At 40.2% G+C, this 27,965-nt stretch overlaps 1 protein-coding gene across 1 annotated transcript in view; it reads right to left on the bottom strand.

Moving 5' to 3' along the window:
* Nucleotides 1-25,971, bottom strand: part of NALF1 (NALCN channel auxiliary factor 1) — a 487,323-nt gene extending 461,352 nt beyond the window's left edge. The window contains exon 1 of the mRNA XM_074815333.1: nt 24,328-25,971. Within this exon, the coding sequence (XP_074671434.1) occupies nt 24,328-25,149 (822 nt within the window). The 5' untranslated portion in view covers nt 25,150-25,971. The remainder of the gene's footprint in view (nt 1-24,327) is intronic.
* Nucleotides 25,972-27,965: the final 1,994 nt, after the last annotated feature.

The following is a 27,965-nucleotide window of genomic DNA, read 5'->3' as shown; positions in this document are numbered from 1 at the left end:
ATGCTTAGTAGTATCAGCCACACTGAATTAAGGCTAACTCTTAGCATTACATTTTTCTTTCTGAAGTGTCACATCTTGAAGTTGTGTTCTTTAGAGGTAATTTAGAGATAATTTTCACACTAGAAAGAAAGAGGCAAGTACTCATCCTCATTCTTTCTGAGGAACACAACAAAATGTTAAGATTTCCAAACAAAAACAAACAGGTATATAAAAATTATGTAATTTAGAAAATTTTCACAATCTTTAAATATTTTGGCGCAACTTGTGCTTTTGAGTGGCATACTGATTTTAAATTCAGACGGTTAGCTAAACTGCTAGTCTCTGTTCCTTGTTTTGGGTTTCAAATAGAATAGTCCCAAGAGGGATGATGACACAGTCATGCAAGGAGAGGTATGGAGAAAAAAAATAAAAATAAAAATATTAAGCCTAGGACTGAATAAAGCTCTAGAATAAAGCTAATAAAATATGCTTTTATGATCACCAGGATTATTTTTAAGGTTAACCTACTTATTACAGTTGCCTTGGTGAGAAAGGGTAGGTAGATGGAAGACCTTAAGTTCACCACTAGAGCTCTAACTTTTATTTAGGTTTCTGTAGCCCCACACTTTTCTGTGGGTGACCTTGGATGAAGGTGGGGAGGGAAAGAATAGAAGAAAAAAAAATCACCTTTTAATATACCATATCTTTGCTTAATAATACTGACAATGTTGGTAGAATAAGTAGTGTTAAACTACTCTCAAAACTGTTGCAGTACAAGCATATGAACGTAGGGAATTACAGGATAGTAGCTGGCACCCTGCACATCTGGTTTCTACTTGACACTACAGTAAAGTACTACAGTAACCCAAAGCCTAAAGAAATAGGTTTGCAGTCAGACTAGGCAGTAGATAGCAAATAGTTGAGATTCTTCCCCCCAAAAAATACTGAAATCCAGACTGCTGCTAAAGATAAACTTGGTTTTAAGTGTGGGTTACAAGGAAATCACTGGATGGTAGGAAGTACAAAGAACATTATGCAGAACAGCATCATTTGCTAATAAGGTGAACCATGTACATCTTGAGTGATCCAGTTCATTAGATACCCTAATCCTTGCTTTTGCATGGAAAATAATTTGAAGTTAATCCCTTGGCACTTAGGAAATGTAGTCTTTTCTTTTACAAAGTCTTGTTGCAAACAACAGCCCCACCTCCTTTAGACATCTAATCCTGCAGAAGTCTGTGGAAAGCCTCCAAAGGCACAGCACTCAAGAGCCTCCACTGTGCAGAAGGCTCTGATGCAGCAGTATCCTGCAGAGGCACTTCACTTCTCAAACATATTTTGAAGTACCATACATCTTTTCTCCTAACACACAAAATCAGGAGAGAAGGCAATAGGAGATCAGCAGCTATAACATGATGGATTCGTAGCCCTACTTTCCTTGGAGAGCAGCAGCACCTGATCTGCAGTTACTGTGCCTAACTTGCTGTCCAAGTAACCAGAGATAAATTAATCTCATTTAATTTTAGCTACCTAGTCTAACTTGTCATCTTTTTTAGGCATCTGTCACCTTAGGCTCCCTTCACAGATTCATTTACCCTGTCACAAACGCCTAGGTTAGAGGAAGATCGATGACTCTTTGGAAATGCTATTTTCCCCCATTTGATACACTGAGTTTAACTAAGACTTTGAAATCTAACTTTTAGACATTAAATGAATCTCTCTCTAATTAATGGAGAGAGTGAAGAAACTCCAGAGGGTAATTCAACCCATCCACTTTAAATGCCTATTTAGAGAAGAGAGGAAACCATTTTCTCCCCATTAACTATGTAGGGAGCCAAGTTAACTTGCTTCACTAGACACTTAGCTTTTGGACAGTAAAAGTTGCTAAAATGAATTATATCCCAAGCATTCTGCAGCCTGTAAGGGGATTTTTTTCAATCCCTTCAAATCCCGGAAAAACCTCGCTTAAAGCTTGTTTATTCAGACTTTACACAGAGGTCATGATTTAGCTCTCCAATGGTGAGACAAATATAATTCAGGGATGCCTGGTGACGCTTGCTTTTTCTATTTTTTTCTATTTTTTTCTTTTTTTTTTTTTTGAGACAACAGGAAATGCCTCCAAGCTAAGTAACACTTATAACATACTAGGTCATCTTCAGCTCCTGGATCACTACTTAGCTGGAATACCATTCTGAATGTTGGCTTGGAAAATCCCTCTTCACAAAAAATTTCAGTATGGAAAAAAGGTAACTTACAAATCTCTTAGCAAAGGCCAGTACTTCAACCCACTTTCATGTTAGCAGATCTAATTGCTCTATGAGTGATCAGCATCTCTTACGTTGAAGTGCTAAGTACTGAAGGAACGCATTATTTGCTTGTAAATCCCGTTAAGTGGAATTCGAAAGTGATTTAATTGACAACACTTGTATTCTTATGTTTTAGAGCACTCAGACCTTTCAAAAGGACACTGCCCTATTGCTCTTTTATATTAAGAAAACATAGGTCGTTTAATGATTTTATTAACTGAATAATGGCCAATTACCAGCCTAAAGCATGTAGTAGCCTTAAATACAAATTATAGACAGAGAACGTTATTCATCTACAGGTAAAACTCTTCACTATGATCAAGAAAATTTATTCGTCAAGAAGGTGCTCTTAACTTTTCCTGTCAGCATGAAATTGGTCCCTCAAAAATAAAGATAATGTTTCTCTGTGAGAAAACTATTTTGCCTTTTTGGAGAAAACTCACCTGAGAAATAATTTCCTGGGGGTTAATGGAAACCTAAAAAATTAAGATGCTCACTAACCCTCATAAAGGCTGAAATAAACACACTTGATCCCCTAGATCTGAGAAATTCTGGGATCCTAATTTGATCCCTGAATTAAAAAGACAGAGGACAGACTCCACAATATACTGTGCATAAGGTTTATTATTTACTAAAGCTATCTGGTTTTTATTTAAGATTTTGTTGGAAGCTCCATTATACAAATAGAATATATAGACAGAAAACATCCATTTGTAGTCAGCCTAAATTTACTGTAATGGCCTGTCAAGTTTCCAGTTTAGAAGCATTTGAGAAATTCATAACATTGCTATTTTAATGTGCATTGAATTCTGACTTTTTATGTAGATGCTCAGTCCAGATGCAGTTTTAATGTCCTCAAGTGCAGTGTAGTTTATGCATTTTAGAAGTTAAAAGATACATGAAAACGTACCATCTTCTGTTCATTAAAAAAAAAACCAAAAAACAAAAAAACAAAAAACAAACAAAAACCAAAACAAAACAAAAAACAAAACAAAACAAAACCAAAACAAACCCACAACACACCCTGTAGTAAAAAGAGACAGACGTTTTTCCAAAACAGCCATTCCCTAGGGACACCTGACTGATTTCCCTTCTGGACTAGGGAGCTCATCTTATGCTTCTAATGCTAATTGTGTTGATTTAGTGGAAAAGAACTTTGAAAAATAGGTGCTATATAAAGAAAACACATTGCTCAAAAAGTGAGGTAACCCTTTTCTCCAACACTCACTCAAAATGCTGTCTATTTTAGCTTGATCTTAGACCCAGCCACTAGCAAAACTATAAGCTGCTGCTATTTATTCTTGTTGTCAATGATCTCAAGGAACTACTTCAACTGCTAGTGACTGCCAACACACGGGAACATCTTGTACATGGAAACATCTTACAGCTGGGCCAGACAGGGCAAAATAGATCAGTTTTTTATGGTGGGGAACCACAAGGGGTTATTTTAAGCCCGTCTATTGCTTTCCTGAGGAATGATGCATGGACCGCTAAATGTACACACTCTGTAGTGTGCTTCAGAGGACCCCACCTGTGATGCTACAGACACAGGGTGTCACCTGCAAGGAAGCAGTTAGTGCTGCACCTGTCTTAAAAGCTGAAGTACAGAAAGTGCCCTTGATCTGTGTATAAGGTGTATATGCTCTACCCGTCTTTGAACAGTGAGCTTCTGCAAGAGGAAAGTAGTCCTGGCAAGCAAACATACTTCTCGAAGAGGTGACTATTAGAAAGAAGAAGAAGAAGGAGAAGAAAAGAAGAAGGAGAAGAAGAAGGAGAAGAAGAAGGAGAAGCAGGAGAAGCAGAAGCAGAAGCAGAAGAAAAAGAAGAAGAAGAAGAAGAAGAAGAAGAAGAAGAAGAAGAAGAAGAAGAAGAAGAAGAAGAAGAAGAAGAAGAAGGAGGAGGAGAAGAAGGAGGAGGAGGAGGAGGAGGAGGAGGAGGAGGAGGAGAAAACAGCCTTTGTGGGTGCATTTTAGAAGAGAGGCTTCTTTTGACTGAAATACCACCTCAAAACATTTGGTCTCACCTTGTCTGTGATAGTCTTGTAAGATGTTTGAGTAGGACAGTGGTCATAAACACAGCATAACTAGGTAGATGGTAAGTGGATATTTTTCTCATTACAGAAAGGAAGAAAACAATATAGAACTTGTTCATGAGAAAGAAAACTCTGTGGTAAAGCTTTTGACCTTCAGTAGGTCTTTGAAAAGCAATGTGTAAGGAAGGATTTCTCAAAATGGTTTCTATTGTCACTATTTTACACAGTGAGTGCAAGAACTTCTTCTAATATGTCGCTTAACCAGGAAAGCAAATCACATGAAATAAACTCTTCATTATAATACCTTGGCAGCTGCCTATTGGTTGGCTTTTGCTAGCTAAACAGAAAGCAGAAATACTTTATCATAAAATCCCTACCCCCTGCTTGTACCAATCACATCAAAACAGAATACAAAACCTGGTATGATGTCAACTTGAAGTGAGTTGTTCAGAAGCACAAAATTCCTATTACTAAGTCAGCTAAGCAGCTCAGGTTCATGTTAAAGGGATCAGCACATCACGCTGTCTGGACTTCTCTTCCATCTAGGGACCTCATCTCCTGCTAGTCTATACACAGTATGTTCCTTCTCATATAAAGAGAGGTAAGCACTGCACCTGACTGTGAATGTTAAGTTCAGTTTATCAGCAACATCTTTAGATTACGCTCTTGCAGTAAAAACAATGATTCTCCCATAGGCTGCCTTCATCATCTATTTGTGTTATATGTAAAAAACCCAAACAAACCGTACAACAATGAACACCTCAATGCTACTTATGGACTACTTTATTCTTTATTGTGGCAGTAAGATCTTACAGAAGTATCCAGAATGAACAGTGACAACCACCAAAAATTCTGAATAAATATTTCATATTCTACTTCATTGTACTCATCTGTATTCAAAAAGGACTGCATTATTTCCTACCAAGTACACTGATCTGTCTTGTGTGAATTCAAAAGCACTTCCTGTGTTAACTTTTTTCACGATAGAAATTAGATCCTAATTTGTGTCCTAACTCAGGATATGAGTGCTTAGCGCCACTGAAAGCCAGGTCATTTCTCTTAATTTCCCTTGGACACTGTTTCCTGAGAGTATCCTCCCAAGTACTCCGTACTTATATGCTTCTGAGAGTAGAATAGAGACGGGATACTATTTCTATTGCTGTAAAACATCCCTAGAGGGAAATGAAATGTACACTATACCCACTGAGCATATTTTGATGTTTGTAACAGGCCCTTGTGTATACTGGAAGACCCAGAAGAAGCTATTACTGAGGCAAAATTTCCTCTGGGTCTTTTGCTGCATATATATAACTCTGGTAAAGTTTCAAACCTTGTAACCTTTGGAGGTTTAAAGCACTCTCTGGAGTGCATATCTTGAGGTAGAGATCCTCAGATAAGAATCACGTCAAACAGGCTAGCCGTTCCACTATTTCCCTGCCCAAAGCCTAAAATCATTAATGGGATAGCTAGGAGAGTTTGAGTAGATACTTCACATTTCTTGTAACGTAAGAGCACCTTTCTCTGCTCAGAGGATGAGGGGTCTTGTGAAGCAGCAGCAAAAGAATTTTGTATGAGGCAAAAGAGCTGAGACACATGTGATCAAAAATAATTCAGTAGATGTGATTAGAGATTTTCTACCAAAATTACTAGTACTAGTCATATTAAAAATAGTTTCCAGTAAAATCTAACTGGAAATTTGAGGGAAAAAAAAATTTTGAAGACAGAGCAACTTATTCCTAAATAATTCTCATCCAAAATCCATCAACTACCACTGGATGCTATTGCTATTGTTTCACTGTGTTCAAGTGACTTTAAATATCTTCAAGCTGTGGAGGGTGCTGAACATACACCAACAAATTCCCCACATCTTAATGGAGTTCTCCAGTTACTAGGCAATTACACAAACGGCGGAGAAAGGCATCCTCCAGTCTGTTTTTTGGGGGGACAGAGGGCTTTAAAAAAAAAAAAAAAAGTTGGTTGCTTCTCTGAAGGAATAGGTGCAGAAACCATGCATATTACAGTGGTGTTAAAAAGCAGCACCTCAGAAAATGAGGTGTGTGCACAGATGCTACAACACAACCAGGCAGGAAGAGACTTGGAAAAAAGGCTACTTGGAAACAGTATCTAGGTAAAAATTTTCAGGATTCTCTTTTGGCCTAGATTTCTCATCAGAATGTAAGTTTACCGTTATTCTCTTTCAAGCTATGACCCTGTTGCATGACCCAGCACACATGTCTCTAGTTCTGCACCCTTTCTTTTAGAAAAATAGTACTCTCCCTTCCAAGTGGTACAGAGTTAAAAATAAAGTAAATTAGACTTCAACCCAATCAGATCTTTCAACAAGGAATATCCAGGTTACTTCTGGGACAGCAACACATAGGCTATTTGTGTATTTGTCAGTGTACCTGGCACTGAACACTTATGGTCTTCAACATGCATAAACAGTGACAGGCATATCTTAACAGGGAAGTGGGGTGGCTAAATGAGACTATATATGGAGTAACTGGGTATAAAAAAAAGGACCAAGAGAGATCATGATTACCCTCGCAAGAAGTTAAAGGAGAAACTGGACAAGATAAGAAGAGAAAGCAAATTATTTTTTTACATCACTTTTTGTCTCAGAGAGCACTGAAGATACCAGCCTTTTCAAGTAAAGGTAAGGAGCTTTTGACAATTCAGGTATCATAAGAGGAATGGCTGGAATAAATTAATAAATAAAACAGCTCCACACACGTATTACTGCAGTAAAAAGTAAACTAACTGAGGTACCAATTAAAAATAGAGGTGTTAAATATCTGGATTCAAGTTAGAAGCATTAATGCCTCGTACATCTCCTTAAGCTGTTAGAATTCTTTTGGCATGTTGTAAATAGCAGATAAGAGAGAACTGGCTGATAGATGTTTTCTGGACTTCCAAGAAGCCTTTGAGAATGCTTCCCACAAAAGGCTATTAGGGAAACTAAGTAATGACAGGGTGAGAAGTAAAGCATTGTCATTGATTAGAAACCAATTACAAAAAGCAGAATACAAAAGCAGAATACATCTATTAGTGGTCACTGCTCCATGTGGCTAAAGGTTAACAGTAGGGTGCCCCTATGTTCTTCACTTGGGATAGGAGTCTTTAATCTAGCTATTAAACATCTGGAAATGGGACTAACAATAACACGAAAATGTTTTCAAGTAACACAAGTCTTAGATTAATCAAGGCCAAAGCAGGCCAATGAGCTTTTGGGTTCCTTAAAAGAGCTGAGTGAAAGGGGAAACAATGGCAGATGGAATCCAGCACTGCCAAGGCTAATAGATGTACACTGGAAAGAACCATATGAAATACTTCATGTAGAATTAAAAACTCAGTATGACCACTGAAGGGTGGGAAATCCCTTTTGATATGCACAGATCAATACAAACACTCCTCTGGGACCAACTACAATCTGAAATAAAGACACTGTTGAGAAAGAGATGAAAAGGAAAAAGTACTAGTATAGAGATTACGAAAGCTAAGATTTATTGATTTAGGGGGGAAACCTGACACCTCTAAAGGAAGAGGCTAAAAAGACATAATGAATAAGTAAAGGTAAATCACAAATAAAGTAAATTATATAATTACTTATCTCTCTTCATAAGACAAATGAAGAATTCAGCATAACTGCAAAATGCATATTTAAAACACAAAAATATTTTTTATTTTCCATTTAAACCAAACAGATGGAACTCCATATTTGATGTTACCAAGCCCAAAGGTAACACCATTTTAATGAAGGACTTTGATTTTTCCCTGGATTTATACATAAAAGTTCTTCACAGTGAAGTGCTCTGTTCTGTACAGCAAGCTAGAAAAAAAACAACACCAACAATAAATGAAAATTCAAGCTACCTCTGCAGTTACACTCTTCTGTTTTGCAGGCACACAGCTTATTCTTATCCCAACTTCTATACACTATAAACCACACATTTCAGTTGCAGGTCTGCTGTCATGGATACTCATCTTTCATTTCCTCTTTCAGAAAATTGTCCTTCTTAGTACAGCATATTACTGTATCAAAGATCCACAGTCAAACATATCAGGAGTGGTTAGTTTGGTAGAGAGCTTGAGAAGGGAGAAGAAAAAAAAAAAGGCTAGGCAGAGGTGAACAATAAAGGGAAAAGAATAGCTATATCCTAAAAGATTTCAAATGGTCATCTTTACCACTGGTGGGCATGAATTGGAAATGTTCTATTTAGCACAACACTGGCTGCATCATAGCAAAGCATGCTGTGTAGCAATGTCCTTTCGAGTGTTACAGTAGGCAAACAGTAACGTGAAACTAGGAGAAACTGCTAACAGAGAAAGCTTAATGCATGAGGACTTGTTACACGCATCCTTTTTGCCAAGAATCATAGGTAAAAGCCAACACTGTAATGTGTCGCAGCTGCAGAGAAACTCTTGTATTACAGCAGATGTACAGATGTTCTTCTCATGTATGTGTACAATACACAAACAAAATCCTCTCTCATGCCAGAAACTGCACTTAAGTGCCTTCGTCAGTCAACAGCCATTAATACAGCCCAAAAACTGTATGTGAAAGGGACTTATAGGCAGAAAATCCTCCACTATTATTTCAATATATACAAAATCATATCTTTTTTCAGTTTTGATTGCTAGTTTGGCTATACCACTTTAATATAATTTACATAAATATAATCCTCTCCCTCCACCCTCCACTTTCATCCAACAGTTTGCCAACAGATACCAGAAAAAAATCCTATAGGACCTATACAAAAAATTCAGTAAGAACTATAGGAACAGAAATCCTATCTTAATTATTACAAAGAACCAACATAACTAACACATGAAACATAGCAAGAACCAAATTTTGATGAAATTTTGGTGGTTTTGCCACACATTTAGAGAAAATTAGGGTTTTGAATGCCATTCTAAGTGCCTTTGAAAATAAAATTTATCTCTAAGATATGCTTTCATGTAGGAAATCATACTAATAGAAAAGTATATGGAAAAATATTTTATTGAATACTTACTGATAAATTGACTACTGCATAATAAGAATTGAGAAGAAACTTTGCAAGCTGGGAAACAATTTTCTAACTGTCTGGTGTAGCATTCATCTTACTTCGCAAGCTTATTCCCAGACATAGGACATGACACCAAGCAGACAACTGAGCAGCAAAGTATGTCAGTTCCTATATCCTGCTTACCAAAAATACACTCTTTTCAGTCTTCTGATTCTCCAGTATTGGCTTCTTCAGGCTTCAGGATAAAGCAACATTAGTATAATCTGAGATGCATCCCATTGAAGCCTTGTATGAATATGTTGTCTGTCTACTCTTATGACAACCTAAGTTTAACGTCTGCAATTTTGGCTACCTGCCACTCTGGCTGCTTTTCCCACTGGCAGGACAATGTCCTGCCTCTGCTGGTTGGTCACCCTTGCAGTTCCTGGTCAGCTCAGTAGCATCTGGAGGTGAAGTAACTGCTGATCGATGTTTCAATCAAGCACACACACTGATACCATTTCAGCAAATTATTTCTTTATCCATTTTTGCTAGACCAGCGAATCACTTTTCTTGCCTCTTGTTAGCCCCACTGGAGTTTTGAGTTGGGGAAAAGGTAAGAAAGCTTCCTGGTGGTTACCAAAGGCTAAAAACATTTAAGTCCTACAGATCTTCAGGAACATTGTTACTTTCAGAACAAGGTTGATCATGACCTCCAGAACTAATGTTCTTCCCAGAAGTGCAGTAAACTTACTTAAAAACAACTCAATACATGGCATGAATTTTCAGGGTTCAAAAACAATGACAACCTGCAATTACTGGCACTATTGCAATAAAAATGTCTAAATAATAAAAACTGGAAAGGTAGCAATTCGCCATACTAACAACAAGTACTCTATCAGCAAGGCAATATTTTTCTAGTGTTATATTTTCTAAAGAATTACACAGTATATCTTTAATCTTTCAAAGAAAAAAGCTTTAATCTGTGAAGAAAAATAATACAAATCCATACCATAGATACAGTTTTGTCCTCAATGCTGAAATATCCAAAGAAAATGAAGTCTTCACAGGAATATAGAAAATGAAATAATTAAAAAAGAAAATCAGTTACTTAGGCTTTCCTGCATATCTGGTTGTCAGTTCAGTGGTTACCTAAAATCCAGACTAAACACTGCCCCATAATCTTTTTTTCTTCTAATAGGAAACAAGAAAACAAGTTAGAAGATAGGGAGGGCAGTATATGTGAAGAAAGGTCAGACTTGTTCCATTCCCGTCGATTTTCCTCCCTCCCCACACAAAATTTTTAATTTTCATGATTGCTTAGATATTTTTTCACCATTCTGAAACTAAGAACTCAAGAGCTGCCATAAAGTGGCACTGAAAGATCCATTCAGCCTGTATCAGTGTGCTGGGAAGGTGCTGTGAATTCCACAGCAAGGACAGAGGTAGCCCAGAGAGCCTGTAACGCAGCAGAGCTGCAGTGCTTCTGCTGCACAGAGGCTTGGCAGCTGCAGGGGAGACACAGAGCAAAAATCTGCACCATGCTGTGCATCACCTCCATATGCATGCCAGCAGTAGATGGAAGGGGGAAAAAAAACCAACAAAAACAAACAAACGAAAAAAAAAGGATAATAGATGATCACTGATGCCATACTATACAGAGCCAGGTGCAGTGAATCAATTCAGAGCTCCGGCTCAGAGTCTTGAGCTGCAGTCCTGAAGAAACTGCTGAGATGTTTTGGGAGTTATCTCCAGGTGAGGGTTGAATTTCAGTCTCTTTAACTATGGCTATGTTATTAACAAGGAGTGTGGCTCTGCAGAAACACTCTGTAGACTGAAAGACTGCTGAGAGCCTGGCACCCACATTATATGTGTTTCACCCATTTTACTTCGGGCTGTACTAGTCCTACAGACTGCACCTCCCTTAGAGCCCGCAACTCATTAGATGCGCTTCTGGGGCGCTTCTTCGCCTTTACTTTCAGCAGAAAGCAATCCAGTTTGTGTGCTCCCAGATTGCTCCGTGACATGAATCAAGAGGCAGTTAGAGAGGCAGTGAGAGTGGGCGGGAGATTTGTTTCAAAAGCACACCCCTGACCTGAACTAAAATGCTAACGGAGACACAGCCTGAGGGCAGCTGCCTGTACACAGATCAAGCACTTGAGATTTGTGAGCTGTGCCCAAGTGTGTACGGACTGTAAGAAATAAATAGTTGCCTTTTAACTCTATTAAGACACAAAGTGAAGAAAATAATTTGAAGCAGGACCGGCCCTTTGAGGCTGAGGGACATGGTGTAGTTGGGAACTGTTAATGTTGGGTTGATGGTTGGACTGGATGATCTTCAAGGTCTTTTCCAACCTAGACAATTCTGTGATTCCATGATTCTGTGAATATGACAAGTGCACCTCATGGTGCACTGTATGCTATGGGGCATACATAGCATTGTTGAATTACTGTCATATTTGAGTTCCCCAATAGTACCATTGCTTGCGGGAAGATAACCCAAAACACTTTCAGGTATTTTGCTTCTCTTTCAATACATCATCAAATCATTTTAAACATCTCTTTATTCACATATCCTTTAAGCTCCATTTTCTATCCTGTACACAGGACCACAAATTTAGAATAACCCAAAAAAAGCTTATTGGTATTCACAGATCTCTTATTTCTCCCTGTGAGCCTAACGATCTTCCCTGCCAGTCATGATTTTGGTAAATTTCTGAGATGTAAATATTTCCTGTAAGCTGCAAAACACATCATCTCCTCCTCTTGCAGATCTAAACAACTGTTAAAAGGAGGAAAAGATCTCTTCCATCCCAAATATTAGCTCTCTTCAAATCAGGCCTATATTAAAAACTATGAGGAAAAAAAACATGCTATAAATATTTACATTCATACCGAAATCTAAGGAGGAATGTTTCTCCAGTAATCAAAAAGAAACAACCATAAGTAGACAGGAAACTGCAAAAAAGGTTTAAATAAATATTTGGGAAGTCACTGAAATTCATGCTTATATTGCACAGGCTAACATAATTCTTCTCTTTAAAATATTTCAGAAAAAATATAAAACTCAGATGATACAACAGTAACAAAAACATGATCTCCCAGATAATCACAGCAACCAAAAAAGATCCTAGTCTTCAAAAAAACCCACAAAAGCAAACAAAAAGCTTGTTATGTAATGTGCAAATAAAAAAGCAGAAACAAAAATAATCTAAAATATTCCAATTAAGAAAATAGAACATTTAAGGTAATTTCTTCCATAATCTATTAATATTAGGTAGCAGAGATACATGGAGTTTTAGGTGGTTTTGTTCCAACCAGTGATCCAAATTTCAGTCCAAACACACAGAGGTTCTCTACAAAGGAGTTGCAAAGACCAATGTAAAACAGGGTTAGTGCGCAGCATGGCTATGACATCAGCTATTGATGCCTGTGTATTCCACATTTACTGTGGAGCCTTTCTGAAGTCTTGATGAAAGAAAGAAAATACCCTATTTCCAGATCAGTCAGAAAACAAATCAGTGACTGAAAAAAGGAAAAGACCATTTAGGAACATATGTTACATTTTCCTGTACTTCCTAAACTAATTCTTATTTTTTAAAACATCCAGGACATTTCAAAGATTTCCACAGGACGCTACTTCAGGACTGCCCCAGCCTCTCCAATATGCTTGATCCTACTTCAGTGATTTCCTTGTCACACCTCCTGTAAGACATACACATATATATATATCTGTCACACATATATATACATACATATGTGTGTATAATAACTGTAATTTTTATTTAAGATGAATCATTGCTAAAATTACCAGGTTTTTTATGAGTTGAAATATATGGCAGAGCAAAACTTCCATTACCTGATCAATTCTTCAAATTATGCTTAAATTCTAACTGTATTTATACCAGTGTAAATACAGAGCATCTTTACAGCAATCAAAGCAGCTTCTCCGGATTTAAACTAGCAATAGTCCTCATCAGCATCTCTCTTTTTAACCCTGGTGGATGACCTACACTCTTGGCTGGAAAAGGCAAATTAATTCTTCTTTGTTTTCTTCAAGGTTTTTCCCCACCTGCATAGCTGAACAAATTAAGCTCATAATATTTTTCTACAGTGTGCCTGAAAAATCAATAGAGAATGGGATCAAGACCAAGCATAGCAACAAAGAAGAGGGAAATAAACATTAATCTGATTAATCTGACAACAATAACAAATTAGTAACATCAGTCAAAGACAAGGAAATGAGCATTTAAAGTATTCTGCATATTGCTTTTTGTAGCAAGGTTTGTAAAGCAAATCAGTCTGAGTCAAATCTGTCCCTTTGATTTCATATATTTGAGTTTTAAAGTATATCATGTGCCTCCTGATCTCAAAACAGTATTACATTTAAGTAAAGCCATTGATTTCAATGGACTTAGTCCTGGTTTCTGTCACTGTAGATTCCTCATTAAAGAAAATTGGTTTATATTTACAAATGAAAATAAAACAATATTTTAAATTTACATCTGTCATACAGAGATTGGCTTGCAGTACATCTGTGCAGGTCATGTCCCAGGAACCAAACTCAGCTGCTAAATTTTGAAAAGCTATCGTTACAGAAATAATTTTATTTAATTAATATAGTGAGGTTGAAAAAAATGTATATTTATAAGATTCATCTTTAACACTCATAAGATTTAAATAGAGACAAAAGAAACCATAATGCACTTCTAACCGAACTGGGATATAAAACAGCAAGCCTCATTTCCTGAACTCCAGTGATACACTCTGTCTTGTTAGCTAAACTTAGCTTATAATAGGGGTCATTTCCCCAAGGATTGTTCTATCAGAAAGCATAAAAAAAAGAAAAAAATGAAAATGAATTCTGCTTTTAAGATAATTTGGCCAGTATTTCAAATGTACCTTGTTCATAAACTCTTCATAATACTGCTCCAAGTTCTGTCAGGTTCTGTGTAGAAACATTTACAGGAAGACTTTAACTCCACAGCAGAATGGGACTGGAAATGAACATCTCTCATCTCTGTATGCATGAAGAATTTTAAAAGCCATCCCATGGGACCTTGGCTATGTTTTTGTCTTGCTTCCTTTTTCTCTAAGTGCAGAACCTCAAGCCGGTGGAATCTAATCCCCAAATATCCTCAGCCCTGGCCCTGCTCCAGCAGCGCAGCTGAACGGGCAGAACCTCCGTGTTCCCAGCAGCACGTGATGGGGTGTCCCCATGCGCAGGATGCTGGGTGCTTCCCAGCCTTGTTCCCTTCTGTAAATAAACTTTCTTCTACACAAAACTGTCCAGTCTGACTTTAAAGCACTGTACCCCAATATTAACAGCTTGAATATAGTGTAAAAGGAAAAACACGAAAGGTTGTTTTTGTACTTATATGGGGTATAAAATTTGCAGTATTCCGAAACAGATGCATTTGGAATACTTAATAATAAAAAGAAGGTCCACAAATTAGGCTCTGACAACATGAATCTTTCTCCACTGATTACACTACTTGCCAGACTTTAACATGGCTGGAATCAATACAGACACAGTCCACTGGAAAACCACCACAAACTTAAGGAATTTACTAACAATCAGTATTCTAAATAGATATTAGTGATACTTCTCTTGAAAATTTACAGAGGTTTCAGTCTTTACCAAAGCATAGATTTCGGATTATTTGTAGCTGGTTTTAATAAAAAAGATTGTGACTGACATATGTAATTTTATTTTTATTATTTTGATATTATACATTGAAACTTACAGTTTTCTAATATTTTAAAAGGATTTACTTTTAAAGTAAGATGTGCTATACCAGATTTCACCACAAAGTGATTTTCTTTTAAAAGTCAGTTATAAGTCTTTGAATTCACAACCATTTTTACTTGCAGCTGTGAATAAATAAAATGTCCTTATTATCCTAAAGCTCTTCTATACAGAAATCCAGTTTCAACAAATATCATATGTGAAGGCAATGTTAAGAGCACTCATGGGAAATCTGCATGTAATTTTTGCAAGTATATTTTTGAAAAATACATAGTTCTATTATTTATTCCACAATAAAAATAGCCTAAAACATAAAATGTTTTTTTATTTGTTTATTTGCTGGTTTTTGTTGTCCTTCTACAAGACGGGCTTTATTTTAAAGAATGTCTGGTTTTCAATCCAGTGTGCACATATACAAATACAAAAAATTTGTCTCAGCAGAGATCATTTTGGTGCCTTTGAAATTGTAACTTTGCCTCTAACGACAATAAAGATACCCCTTTAAATGATGAAGTTATACTAATTAAAAATATATATATTTTCTTGAATTGTGAGCATAATGCAACAACTAATGAGTTAAGAATAAACTTTCCACACTAGCAATTTTTTTTCTGCCTAATATACTGTTCCTCATGAAGAGTATGTATATATGAATAAACTTTTATGGTCTTATATTTAGTTGTCTATTACTACACACAGAAATCTGCAAGACATGTAATTAACTTTTAATATAGACTTTAAAGCATTTAAGGGTTACTCAAATTCTTCCTTAACAGATCTTTAAATCCAAGTATTTATCTAAATGAATACATCTCATACTAAATTAGTTTTTCTGAGAGGAAGCTGTGAGTATAACCCCTCAAATATGGTAAACAAGCTAACCAATGTAGAGCAATTATCAGCAAATCATCAATCAGCAAACTCTGGAAACTCTCTTACTCTCCTAAAAGAATGAGTAAGATGAGAAAAACTATTTTTCTAAATATCACAGACATTCCATCTTTGTCTCTTTCCTTTAATAAAGAATGTCTTCCGGTTCTGGATTGCTAATGTCTTAAAAATGTCATAAAGATACTTTACTATGACGCTTTACAGAGATGAAGTGTGTTGACAGGCCCAAGATCCCATTTACATAAGCGTTAGGCAACTGAAGGCAACATCTAATCTAACGTGCAGAGGATAAGCAAGAATAAAACAGGCATTTAAAAAGCATTTTAGGAATCATATTTGCTCCCTGGAAAATATCTCCTGAAAACTACAGTATATTGCACATTCTAAAATACAAAATAAAATTCAATTTTATAATGCATATATTTGAAAATATAATGGCTTGACTAAGGAACTTGCCTAAATTGTACCATTAAAAACAAAATTTTAAAATGTCACTGTCATATCCAAAAGTGAAAACTTGCACTTTTAAAAAATTTGTAATCTCTCAGGTACAGTTTCCCCATAATTTCATTGAAATAATTTAAAACTTCCACAGTAACTTCCAAAGTGCAGAATTTCAAAAAACCTAGACCCAATCATATTGTTTGTTGACAATTTCAGGTCATCTTTGCTACTGTTTTTAATCAGCAAGTTGTCTTCTAACGACATCAGCATCAATCTGTATGAAAGGTGAACATTCCCATCAGAGTCTCCAAGACACTTCAAAGGACAAAATATTCATATAGAACTGCTGAAGTTTATCAGTTCAACATTTATGATCACTATTTGTCCCAACAATTTGGTTGCATTCGACCAGTGCTTCAAAGGGTCCTACCAGGTTCTTCCATAAAGGCTTTAGGACAATGTTATTTCAAACACAGCTTTTGAGACATGTCCATCAGTTTGAATGAAAGAGATGAGATGAAGGGTGGGAGGATATCAAGTGGTGGTCAACTTCACTTCAAAGCTGCTTACATCATGCCCTGTTTTCTTTGTCATTATGGACTGGGAGCTTGTTGGATATAGCTCTTCAATGTGCATGTTCTAAAGGAACAATCTATGTCTTTCATGTATTTGCCCTGTTTGCAGACAAGGTCGAATCACAAATCCCCAAATAAATCTTGACTTTATTTTGTTAACATATCTTCAAATTAATAAAATCTCTCTACAAGCCCGAATGTGTCTTTAGTGCCTCACTAAATTTGTATTCATCTGATTGATGCTGTAAAGTAAATCAAACTATCACACGCTCTCACTTCACGATGTTTGCTCTACAGTGCTGACAAGATAAAAGTACAGTGAAAAGTACATAGAAAAGTACAGTATGGTTATTTCAGTAAAGTGGCATAAACGTCTAAGAATTATGTGCCTCTTGAGTGAGAGAGATTGGGTAGGCTCGGGAGTTCCCTCTGATTCGGTCTAAGGGAAGAAAATGAAATCCAGTGTAATGTACAGGAATTCTCACACACCCAGACACCTCCACCCCAAAAAAACACCTTCCTTGTAAAGAGAGAAGGGAGAATAAGAGAAATAATAAGTAACAGATTTACCCACAAAAATTGCTATTAAGAGGATGACCTACAATTGTTATTGTATGGTGTCTCAGTAAAATAGCAAATGGAAAAGCAATATGTAGAAGCTCTTGGCCTCCACTCTCTCAAAAAAGTGATAGTTATGTCATACAAGGCCCTTTCCTATTCTTATCCCTAAGAATCAGACTGCATAGCTCACACACTCTTCAGTGAAAGAATATAGTTACCAGAGAAGTGAAAGAGACTTGTGATATCACTAGGTTGGTGTGGGACAGCACAAGTAGCAGGATTTTACAAACTCTCTCACAGTTAAATTTTGCATATGAACACAATTTAATCCAAACTTATTTTTTATACTAAACCCACTTTGTTAGGATTCATCTAATATGACTTTAGAGGTCAACAGTGGAGGTGTTTGTATTTGAGATACAATGACAATACGTGCTCTTTAGAGACCATGAACAGAAAATAGGTACTTTCAGAGCATAGTCCACCTGACCTATTTTAGATGTCCACTTTATTGTGAAGCGACTCGGACTTTAGAATTACCTATGTATCTCCACTGACTACAAAGGGAATCTGAACTTTTATATTCGATGTGGATGTCCATACTGAATCTGTACTTTTTTTTTTTTTGTCAGATAAATTATTTTATTATTCTATCTTCTGGGGTGCAATAAGAGGTACTTATCAAGAAGTAATATTTACGAATTCAGCTTTTAAGTTCCTTTTTCCTTTTTTGGCAATTCACAGATCTAAATACATTATGGATCTTAGTGCAAGACTGAAGTGATAAATTACTAAGTATAGACCAAATGATTTTTAGGCAGGATAAGTGATAGAACTATAATTTGCATTTTGATTACTTTTCCTAGAAGAACATGAAATGAAGAAGTAAGACTGCTGCATTCTCTGCAAGGTGCATGTGAAGTACACTGCTTCATGCAAAGAGAACCAGTGAACAAAGTAAAATTGAGGTCAGAGCCATGAGGTCCCTAGCCATGTGACACTAACACCATGAAGTGTTAAATGGTGGCTGCTGAAGTAGGGCAGAATCCACTTCAACTACTCTGTGCTCATCTGCAGCCCGTTTTTTCCTAAATCAGGAATGAAGTAGTCATCGACACTACGAATGGGATGAAAATCTAGATGATCAACTAGATGCAAACTTTTAAGTTAGGTGGGATGAATTCACTTCTTTTAGGAGTGAAGCGATCTGATCCTGATCCAGCAAAGCATTTAAGCAATCGAATGACTACAAGCATGTGCACAATCTTCCCTGAATGCACTGCCATTCATCTAGCTCAAGACAGGAGACTGAAGCAGATTGCTGAAGCAGGATTTTAGGCCAAAATACAAAGTCCATTAGTACATAGTCAGTATTGCTGCTTATATTAATATACCAGTGCACAAGAATAGTTACACTAAATTCATCCACATACTTATCTTGGTTTTGAAAAATAATTCAACTTTTTTTTAAAAATCAACTGAACAAATAGCATGTGCAAGCATCAATTTATACAGTCACATTAGTTTCACAGCATTTTAAACAAAACTCTTAAAAATATATACATTTAAGTATTATGGCTTTTTTAATACAGTATATTAATCATTTTAAAAAGAGCTTTAAAATATTTACATTTCAACACATCCTGAAAAGGCATCAGTTCAGTAATTAATGTCTATTGTTTCCTGTTTGTATTAGACACTGACCATCAGTGGAGATCCCTGAAGGTTTAATTTGTAAGCGTTTCTTCTGATTAGCTTAGGTATCACTCTCACATATAAATATTGTGTGATGAAGATGTGCAATTGAAATGTCTAACTTTGCAGCAGATGCTGGTCAGTGATAGTGACCTTTTGTAACAGAAGGGTTCTTTTATCACTTGAGCTTTTGGGTTCGTATTTCTCATCTGCTCTTTTCTGCCAGCTTAACTGAGAGTTTAAATCAAAACCTAATTAGACTACATATGCTGTTTAGGAAAAAGTTCTTGGAAAAGTCATGACTCATATAAGCTTTGATATTTCCAGATAAATGAGAACAAATGTGATTTTAATTGTTTTAAATAACTTTCAATCGTCCTCTTACTCAAATAAAAGTAGTTGAACACAGTTCTTTGATCAAAAGAAAAAAAAATCTAGTAACAGAAGCACCAGCTCTATATTTCTATCAGCTATACCATCTATGTTTAATGATGAAACCCTTTATTGATATGCATGTTTTTCAGCTAAGTAGTATTATAACTCTGCTATTTTCTTACATATTTCTCATACCAATATCATAAACTTCAAATCTGAAGTTATTAAATTATATTTAATTCCTGGGAAAAAAAAAAGAAAAAAAAAAGTCTGCATGTACATGTTGACCACCTAGGATGCCAGCTAAAGTTTGCTTTTTAGCAATGTTGATATAAAAAGAGTTGGTATATTTTTATTTTTCTACTTTGATATTCTAGGAGGAAAAATAAATTATTTTAATGCTATTTTAATTATAATGCACTTACCTGAATCACGCTTTTCAGTATTTTAACTAACACTAAGGAAGACCACATTTTAAATAGTCTCAACTTTTACTGGGTTAAAGAAAGCTGTATCAAAAAATGATAACTGATGTTTTGTTCAAACGTTAATAAATACATTTGCCAAGAAAGCCCTGGCCTCTGATACTTTTCACACAGACATAAGTTCTATCTCTCAAGAAAAAAATATTAAAAACATTTATATGTCCTACTTAGTTATTTGACCCAGTTCTTAATCAGAAGTAGCCAGAATTTTCTTTTATTCCACCGAGCGATTGCCTGCTGCCTTACGAACTTGAGTATTTCCCCTGATAGAAAGTTGAGAAGTCATTATAAGGAACTGTGTCTTCCAACGTCAAGCCAATACAGTTCTCTGTTAATTGTCTGAATACAGTACTGTGTCACACTGCATATTAAAGTGGCATTCTGGAAATCAAGAAATTATAGACATTGCCAAGAACAATCTCTGTAAATATCACCACAACTTTGTAATGTGCAAAAGCAAAATTTCATAAATATTAAAAAAAATCTAAACTAAAAACAGAAAATCAGAAATCTAGATCCAGCTTTTCAGTTACTCTGTTACTTTAGTGATTCAATAAAGCTACAGCAATTATGTCACTTTGTTGAATATGTAATACATTCAAATACTTCTCTTATATTTATTGTTTAGCTATTATTGATATGTGACTGTCAAGAAAACAATATATAAAGGCATCAGACTTCAAGGATATTAAGAAATAAGTTGAATATGGATTTATAGTGAGACAACACTGATACCCAGAACTTCTAAACATACAAAGTCTACTGACATCCTAACAATATAAAATGCATATGCATGTTCATTGACACTATCAGAAATAAACAGTGATTTTCCAAATCTTCTAAAATTCAAAATTCTCAGCATTTTCTACAAAATTTTCAAAAATCCCAATGCAACTCAGTAAGAAGTTTAATAGTAAGACCTTGATTATGGGACAGCATTCTTTTCAAAAAAATGAGTGAGTATACTTCTATATTAAAACCAAAACTCACCATGTGGAACAGCTAAATGTGAACTCATAACCCAAACAACTCCTGCCTGCAGACTTCTGCAATACAAAGCAATTTATTTAAAATATTCTTCAGAGATCAGACAACATGTAGTGGAACACAGAATATTTTGAAAGTAAAGCTCACTTTCTTCCAGTGTCAGATAAAGGAATGAAATTATAAAATCTGAGGTTTAGACTTGTACATCAGAAGTATTTTGATATGTACTATTTGGTATAACCAACAGTACTTTCTGGAAAGGCATAGCTTGCTGGACTGAGAAACCCCCATGATTTTCACTCTTTACTGTGATAACTGTGTCGAGGGTGGGGGATGGTGGTGGGGAGAGTTGAGGAAGGGGGAAGTAATACCTGATTACAAGTACTAGGTTGGCTGTTATTCGGTGTAAATTTTATTGATTTTGTCATCAGCTATGTGGTCATGTATTAAGCCAGTGCTTACATACACGATTATTGAGTAAAGGCAGTATTTTCAGCATTTTGTTCAAAAGAAGAGAAAAAGCAGCTCACCACATAAACCAACCAAATGGTGTGTACCTAAAACGCATAGTTAGGTGTCAAGTTATTTTCTATTCTGATTCTTAAGCTAAGAGTGATCTAGATATCCAGTGCTCAAAAAATATCTACTCGTGCAACAAAAGCTATTTCCTTATTTTTATAAATGAAATATGTATAAAACACAGGAAGTCCAGCAAAATACTGCAATAGTCACAAAGTATTCATGACGAGTTCCTAGTTTCACCTGTACACACTTCAGGGTAGACCACGTACAAGCACATCCACACGCACGGCTATCAGACCGCTGGACCTGCTGGGCTCTCTCAGACACCAGCATGAATCAACAGGCTACAGAGGGGCCCCGAGGAACCAAGTCAGGGCGCAAGTGGCAGAGAAGCGGCCTCTCCCCGCGCAGCACCGTGCAGCACCCTGGACAGCAGCCTCCTCGCCACCGCCCAGCCCAGCCCAGCTCGGCCCAGCACGGCCCAGCCCAGCCCAGCCCAGCCCAGCCCAGCCCAGCTCGACCCAGCACGGCCCAGCCCAGCCCACCGCAGCCCAGCTCAGCCCAGCCCGGCCCAGCCCAGCCCCGCCCCGCCCCGCACCAGGCAGCTTGCCCCGCCGCACACCAGCCGCCCGCCAGCTTCCCCGGAAAGAGGACGAAAACACAAAGTTGCACCCTTGGTTTGGGTTGGGTTTTTTTTTTTTCTTTCCCCTGCTGGAATAGCCTTCATTTTTAACAAGACTGGCTGGCCAAATTCTCAAACCATAGAGCAATACCGTCTGGCACTTGGAACCAGAGAACTGTAGGTCATTAGCACTGCATTTGTCTAGTTTATTGATACGTTTCACACAATCATTTTAATGTCAACCAGTTCATCCCCATCATTAGACAGGTATTTCTCCTTACTCAGTCTCTGAAGGGGAAATTGTTATACAGTGTACATTTGCTGCTCTGTTCATTTTCAGCACCTTTTACACCATGACATACTGCAGACCAACTGCACACTTTGTGGTAAAGTTCAGTCAAACTGAACTGTGGTACAAAAAAATCACTTTAAGCATGTAGATGTTGGTCAATTGGCAGCACAGAGTAGTAGGTCAATTTCTAAAGAGTTACTGAAACGGCAAAGATGTCCTTACAGCAGTAGACATCTATTTACATTTGATATGTTTTTTACTTATCCAATTCACTCTGGAAATAAAATATGTTTACATTATCAGTAACTGTGTACACACACAGTTTATAACCTAGAAACAGTGGAGCCAAAATTACTGATGAGACGACTTTACTTTCGTCAGGTTCAACACGAAAGAATAGAGCAACTTTCCTACTTTATCCAATTAGATAACAAGATATTTTGGCTTCTGGAGGGTCTGTAAATTGATTTGGGGGGCAAAGATATGTGCAAATTCCACTAACTTATTGGTAAATGGGATTCTTTAGGCATGGCCTGTTACCATGAAATGATTTCCGAAAGCCCTGCTGAAGATACAAAGCACAGAGGTGCTGCTAGGCCGTCTATTCAGAGCGGTGATTTGTATGCACTGTTGTGTTCCACTGCTAAAGCAGGATTTGGTTCAGACTGGTTAATGTAGTGCTACAGTAGTCGAGATAATCCAGTTCAGTGCAGAAACCATTCACCTGGCCTGGCTCCCAACAAAAACTCAAACAAACAGGGAAAAAAAAAAAGCATGCAATTAGTTGTTTTAGGCGCCGAGGACAACACTTTTTTCTGTCCTTTCCTGTCTTGAGAGGTAGGCCAACTAACCCTGTGCAAAAGTGGAGAGAAGACAACAACTACAAAGAGCCGACGTGGGACCCTGCCTTCTAACAAGGGAAAAGAAAACCCCCTGGATCTCTCTGAGCGGTCGGTCACCGGTGGCACCACAGAAAACGGCCGCGGCTTACTGAAATGCTGTCACCGTCACTCCCCGACCAAGGGCCACCGCGGTCCCCGCTGACATCCACCCCGATCCTCCACCTTCTCCCAGCTCCACAGCCCCTGGCAGAGCGCCCGGAGACACGGTCCCACGTCCCGCTCCCGAGGCGGCCGGGACCCCCCCGCTCCGCCGCCGGCCCCGGGGCCAAGCGCCCGACGGAACCCACCCGGAGCCGCCGCTCCCCGCCCCCGGCCGCCGCGGCGGGACGAGCCCCCCCCCCGCCCCCTCCGGCCACCGCGGCCACACACCGCCCCGGCCCTGGCCGAGCCCCGGCCCCCGCCGCGCCTCTCGCCGGCTTGGCTTCGGGCCCGCCCGCTCCCGGCCGTGGCCCCGGCTGGCCCCGGCCCCGGCGGGCCCGCGGGCAGGGCAGCGTCGTCGGGCGGCCCCGGCCCCGGCTGCCGTTCCGGGCCCCGCTCATTGGCATGCAGCCCCCGTCGCTGCCTGCCGCCAAGCCGCATCCCAGCCCGCTGGAAGCCGGCAGGCGAGCCGGAGCCAATCGCATATTCATGAGGAGGGGGAAATCCAGTGCTGCACTCCCAGAGGACCGAGGATTACTTCTTTCTCTCTTTTTTTTTTTATTCCGATGCTTCCCTCTCTCTCTCTGCCTCCCTTTTAGCAATTCCCTAACGGGGGCTCCCCGCCGATATCCTCCGCAGCTCCGACTGCACCCTGAAAGCCACGGCCGCCGGCGCCAGGAGCAGAGACCGAAGCAGCCAAAACAAGGACCACGGCAGCCACAACAGACGAGGGAGGCACGCCAGCCCGCCAGCCAGGGACAGGAAACACAGCAGGGGCTCCTACCTTACAATCCTCAGGACACGATTTCACCGAGTACTCATCCGACTGTAAATATTTCTGGAGCATAACCTCAAACTCTTCGTATTTCTCCTGAGCGTGCTGGTCGTAGCGCTGGTAAGCCTGGACGCACTGGCTGCAGGAGCCTCCCCCCCTCAGCACCACATCCAGACTGCAGTTCAAAGTGTCCGGATTGGACAACCCGGCGAACAACTCCCAAAGTGTGTAGGAATTACAAAAGGAAAGGTAAAAACCCGTCAGGTCCCAGCCGGGCGCCGGGCTCTGCCCCGCGCCCCGCGGCCGGCCCGGCCCCCCCCGCCGCCGGCACACCGCCTCCGCGTCCCCCACGCTGAAGCACTGCCCGGCCGAGGAGCTCGGGGGCGGGCACGTCTCCGGGGGCCTGGCGGTGGAGTTCCCCAGGAAAGCAGCCTTGCCGTGCCGGGGCTCGGTGCCGTTGGTGCGGCTGCCGCGGCCGCCGCCGCCGCCGCTGCTGCCGGGGGAGGGCGGGAGGGAGGGCGAGGGGGGGGCGAGGAGCCGGGGCGCGGGGGGCGCCGGCTCCCCCATGCCCGCCAGCAGCTCCGGCTCCGCGGGCTCCGGCTTCTCGGGCGGCGGCTGCTCCTTCTCTCCGGTTCCCGTGAATTTGGCCTCGGCGCAGAACCACAAGTGATCAGAGAGCAGGACTGTGAAAAACAAGAGCGATGCCAGGGACAGTCGCCATTTCTGAGCCCTCTCTGAATCCGTGAAGGGTTTCTCGTTCTCCCGGGGTGCGAACCAGATTTTTAAGCCGTCATCACACTGCCGACTGCACATCCAAGCACCCCTGGTCATATTTTGGGAACGCACAGCCCTGGCCGACTCCACCGTGAGGGCTCCTTTGCCAGTGTCACCACAATATGCATTGACTTGAAAGATTGGGGGGATTTTCTTGCCTGCCTTCCCTTCTCTCGCTCGCTCGCTCGCTCCCTCTTCCACTCTCCCCCCCTTCTCTCTCTTTCTCCCTCTTCTTTTTTTCTTCTTTTTCTTCCTCTAAGATATTGCGGGGTTTCGCCGATGGCTCTGCCTTGGTCTCACCACACGAAGCAGCCCCAGTCCATCCAACGCGGAGTGCCGTGGAGAAGATAAGAGCAATAACGCAGAGAGAGGAGGAGGGAGAGGAGATGGTGGTGGTAGTGGTGATAGTTGGTGGTGGCGGGGCTGCGCGGCTGGTCCTTTCCCCTTCTCACCCAGGCATGGTCAGATCGCAGCTCCCCATCTCCCTCCTGAGAAAAGCCGGCTGCCCCCGGACAGCTGCATGCCGCGTCCCCCGCTGCCGACGGACGGCTCCGGGAGAGCTCCTCGCCTCCTCTTCCTCCCTGCCGCCGCTGCCGCTCCTCTTCCTCAGCCCCGAGCCGCGGCACAGATGCCTGCACCGCTGTCTCCGTCTCCTCTTTCTCCTCTCCCCCCTCCGCTCTAACTGGAGAGACGCTGCTGCAGGGCTCCCGGAGCGCTGCCGAGGATGCTGAAGAGGAGGAGGAGGAAGAGGAAGAGGAGGAGGAGGAGGCTGCCGGGGCCGCCGCCGCCGCTGGTGACAATGGGCTGCGGCTGCCGCCGCTGCTGCCGCCGGGCGCGGTGTCCCCGGGCGCACGGGGCGGAACTGCCTGGCTGGGGGCCCCCGATGGGCACAGGCATCTTGGGCCCCTGGGCTAAGTTGCCGCCATCTTCGTCCTGGAGAAACACTTTTTTGGGGGGAGCTCTGCCTTTTGCGTCATCTCCTCCCGCGCCGAGATCTCTCTATCCTGGCGCATTGGCAGCAGCAGCAACTCTGCCTCCTCCTGCCTGAGGAGGAGGAGGAGGAGGAGGAGGAGGAGGTGGTGGGAGAGGCACTGGGGACCACATGGCCCCTCCAAAGGGCTTCCTCGGTGCAACTCTTTCTACTCACCTCGCCAAAGGGACTGCTCGGTACCAGCCTCCAGCCTGCTCTCCTTCAGGGTCTCCTTCCCTTTGTGGCCCTGAAACACCATGTCCACGCAGGATGGTGGCTGGAGAGGTCTGTTGCCATGGCTATTCTTGTCATAGCAAATCACAAATGGTATATGAAACTCCAGGTGCTGGATCCCGGCAGGTTTTGGCCCCACAGTAAAATGCCTGAACACAGCTGTCAGTCAACGAGCTGGAAAGCATAAACCCCAAGCTGTTTCCCCAAGCGAAGTTTTGCAAAACCCTGGTCCAGCACAGGAGCTGGGTAAATACTGACAGTCATCTTTTAGATGTCACTGCCTGGAGAGAGACAGAGGTGATGAATCGCTGATGATCTCCACTCAGACCCCCGGCAGAGATCCCACCACGTCTGGCCCCAACCAGCAGGGTCTCTCGCTTAAATAAACATACTATTTGGTCACTCCTAAGTTACCTTGATCTTGCTGGCTGACGCACCTTCATGTAACAGCAACAGAAAAACTTGGATCCCACACAAGACAAGAGAAGGTGACAGCTGGATTTGAAGGTGATCAGATGAAGACCTGGAGTTACTAGAACTTCCTCTCAAGACATCAGGTATGCTGTCTGGCCATAGCATAACCAAGATGTATGTTTTAATTTCTCCTTTGGACTGGAGGAAGGTTTAGAGGTCACACCTTTCCTTGTTGGGAAGCTTTCTCCATCCTGAGGTAAGGGACCATTTATAACTGCTAATGACCCTTGAACAAGGTGCACAATGTACCCCAAAGGGTGGCTTTTCCACATTCTTTAGTTAAAGAAAGCTTTATTCATTAATAAACATGGCCATGATCTATGAGTTTATCGATAAAGATCACTGTCAGCTCTCGCATTCAGCTTCAAAAGCTGTAGTGGGAAGAAATCTGAAACTAAAATGCATCAGAGGAGGTCAAAACTTGTACCTTTTCTGACTGCAGCTGTTGTTAACTGAGGGGTGAGCTTACCAAGGAATGTGCTGGAATTGCCATCACTTTGAGTAATAAATCAAGGCTGGATGTCTTTCAAAAGGAGATGGTACACCTCAAACAGAAGACGGCAGACCTGAGGGAGGAATTCCTGAGCGAGGCTCTATGCCCTGTGTTATGCTGAGGGTCAAAGTGTATTATCATAATGGTCTCATCTGGCCTTAAAAGATCTGTGAGTCAGATTCTACACCAAGCAGACGTTATCTGTGGATTTGATTTTGATAGACTATTTAAAGACACAGAAATAAGTGATAATATTATAAGAAAAAGTCTACAGTACTCAAATCAGAATGCATCTTTGCAATTCTCAGTCGATCAGCTCACACCATCTGCTAATGGTACATTATTAATTTTGGTCTTGGAGCTTTGATTGCAGTGATTTGACATACTGGGTCCTGTACTGTATCTGCATTTTTGTAATGCTTTCTGTTCAGGGACAAGACAGTGACCAAGCTTTTAAAAGGGAATCAGAACAACTTCTCTTAACTCGTAGTTTTGCTTGTTTTGTTATGTATTTTGTAATGGAATAGAGGGACGGAAACAGAAATACAGGAAAAGAAAACCCAAACAAACGAAAACCAAACAGAAAACCCAACTGGGATAATCAACAGGTTCCTGACATCAGGTCTGAGATTTTCAGAATGCGCTCTATTAAGATATGTGGCACTGTCTGCATAATTATTCTGTATTTGACATCCAAACTCG

This window comes from Strix aluco, chromosome 2 (genome assembly GCF_031877795.1).
Source record: "Strix aluco isolate bStrAlu1 chromosome 2, bStrAlu1.hap1, whole genome shotgun sequence".
NCBI classification, from domain to species: Eukaryota; Metazoa; Chordata; class Aves; order Strigiformes; family Strigidae; genus Strix; species Strix aluco.
Note: the sequence above shows the minus strand (reverse complement) of the source record. Positions and strands in the feature narration are given on the sequence as shown.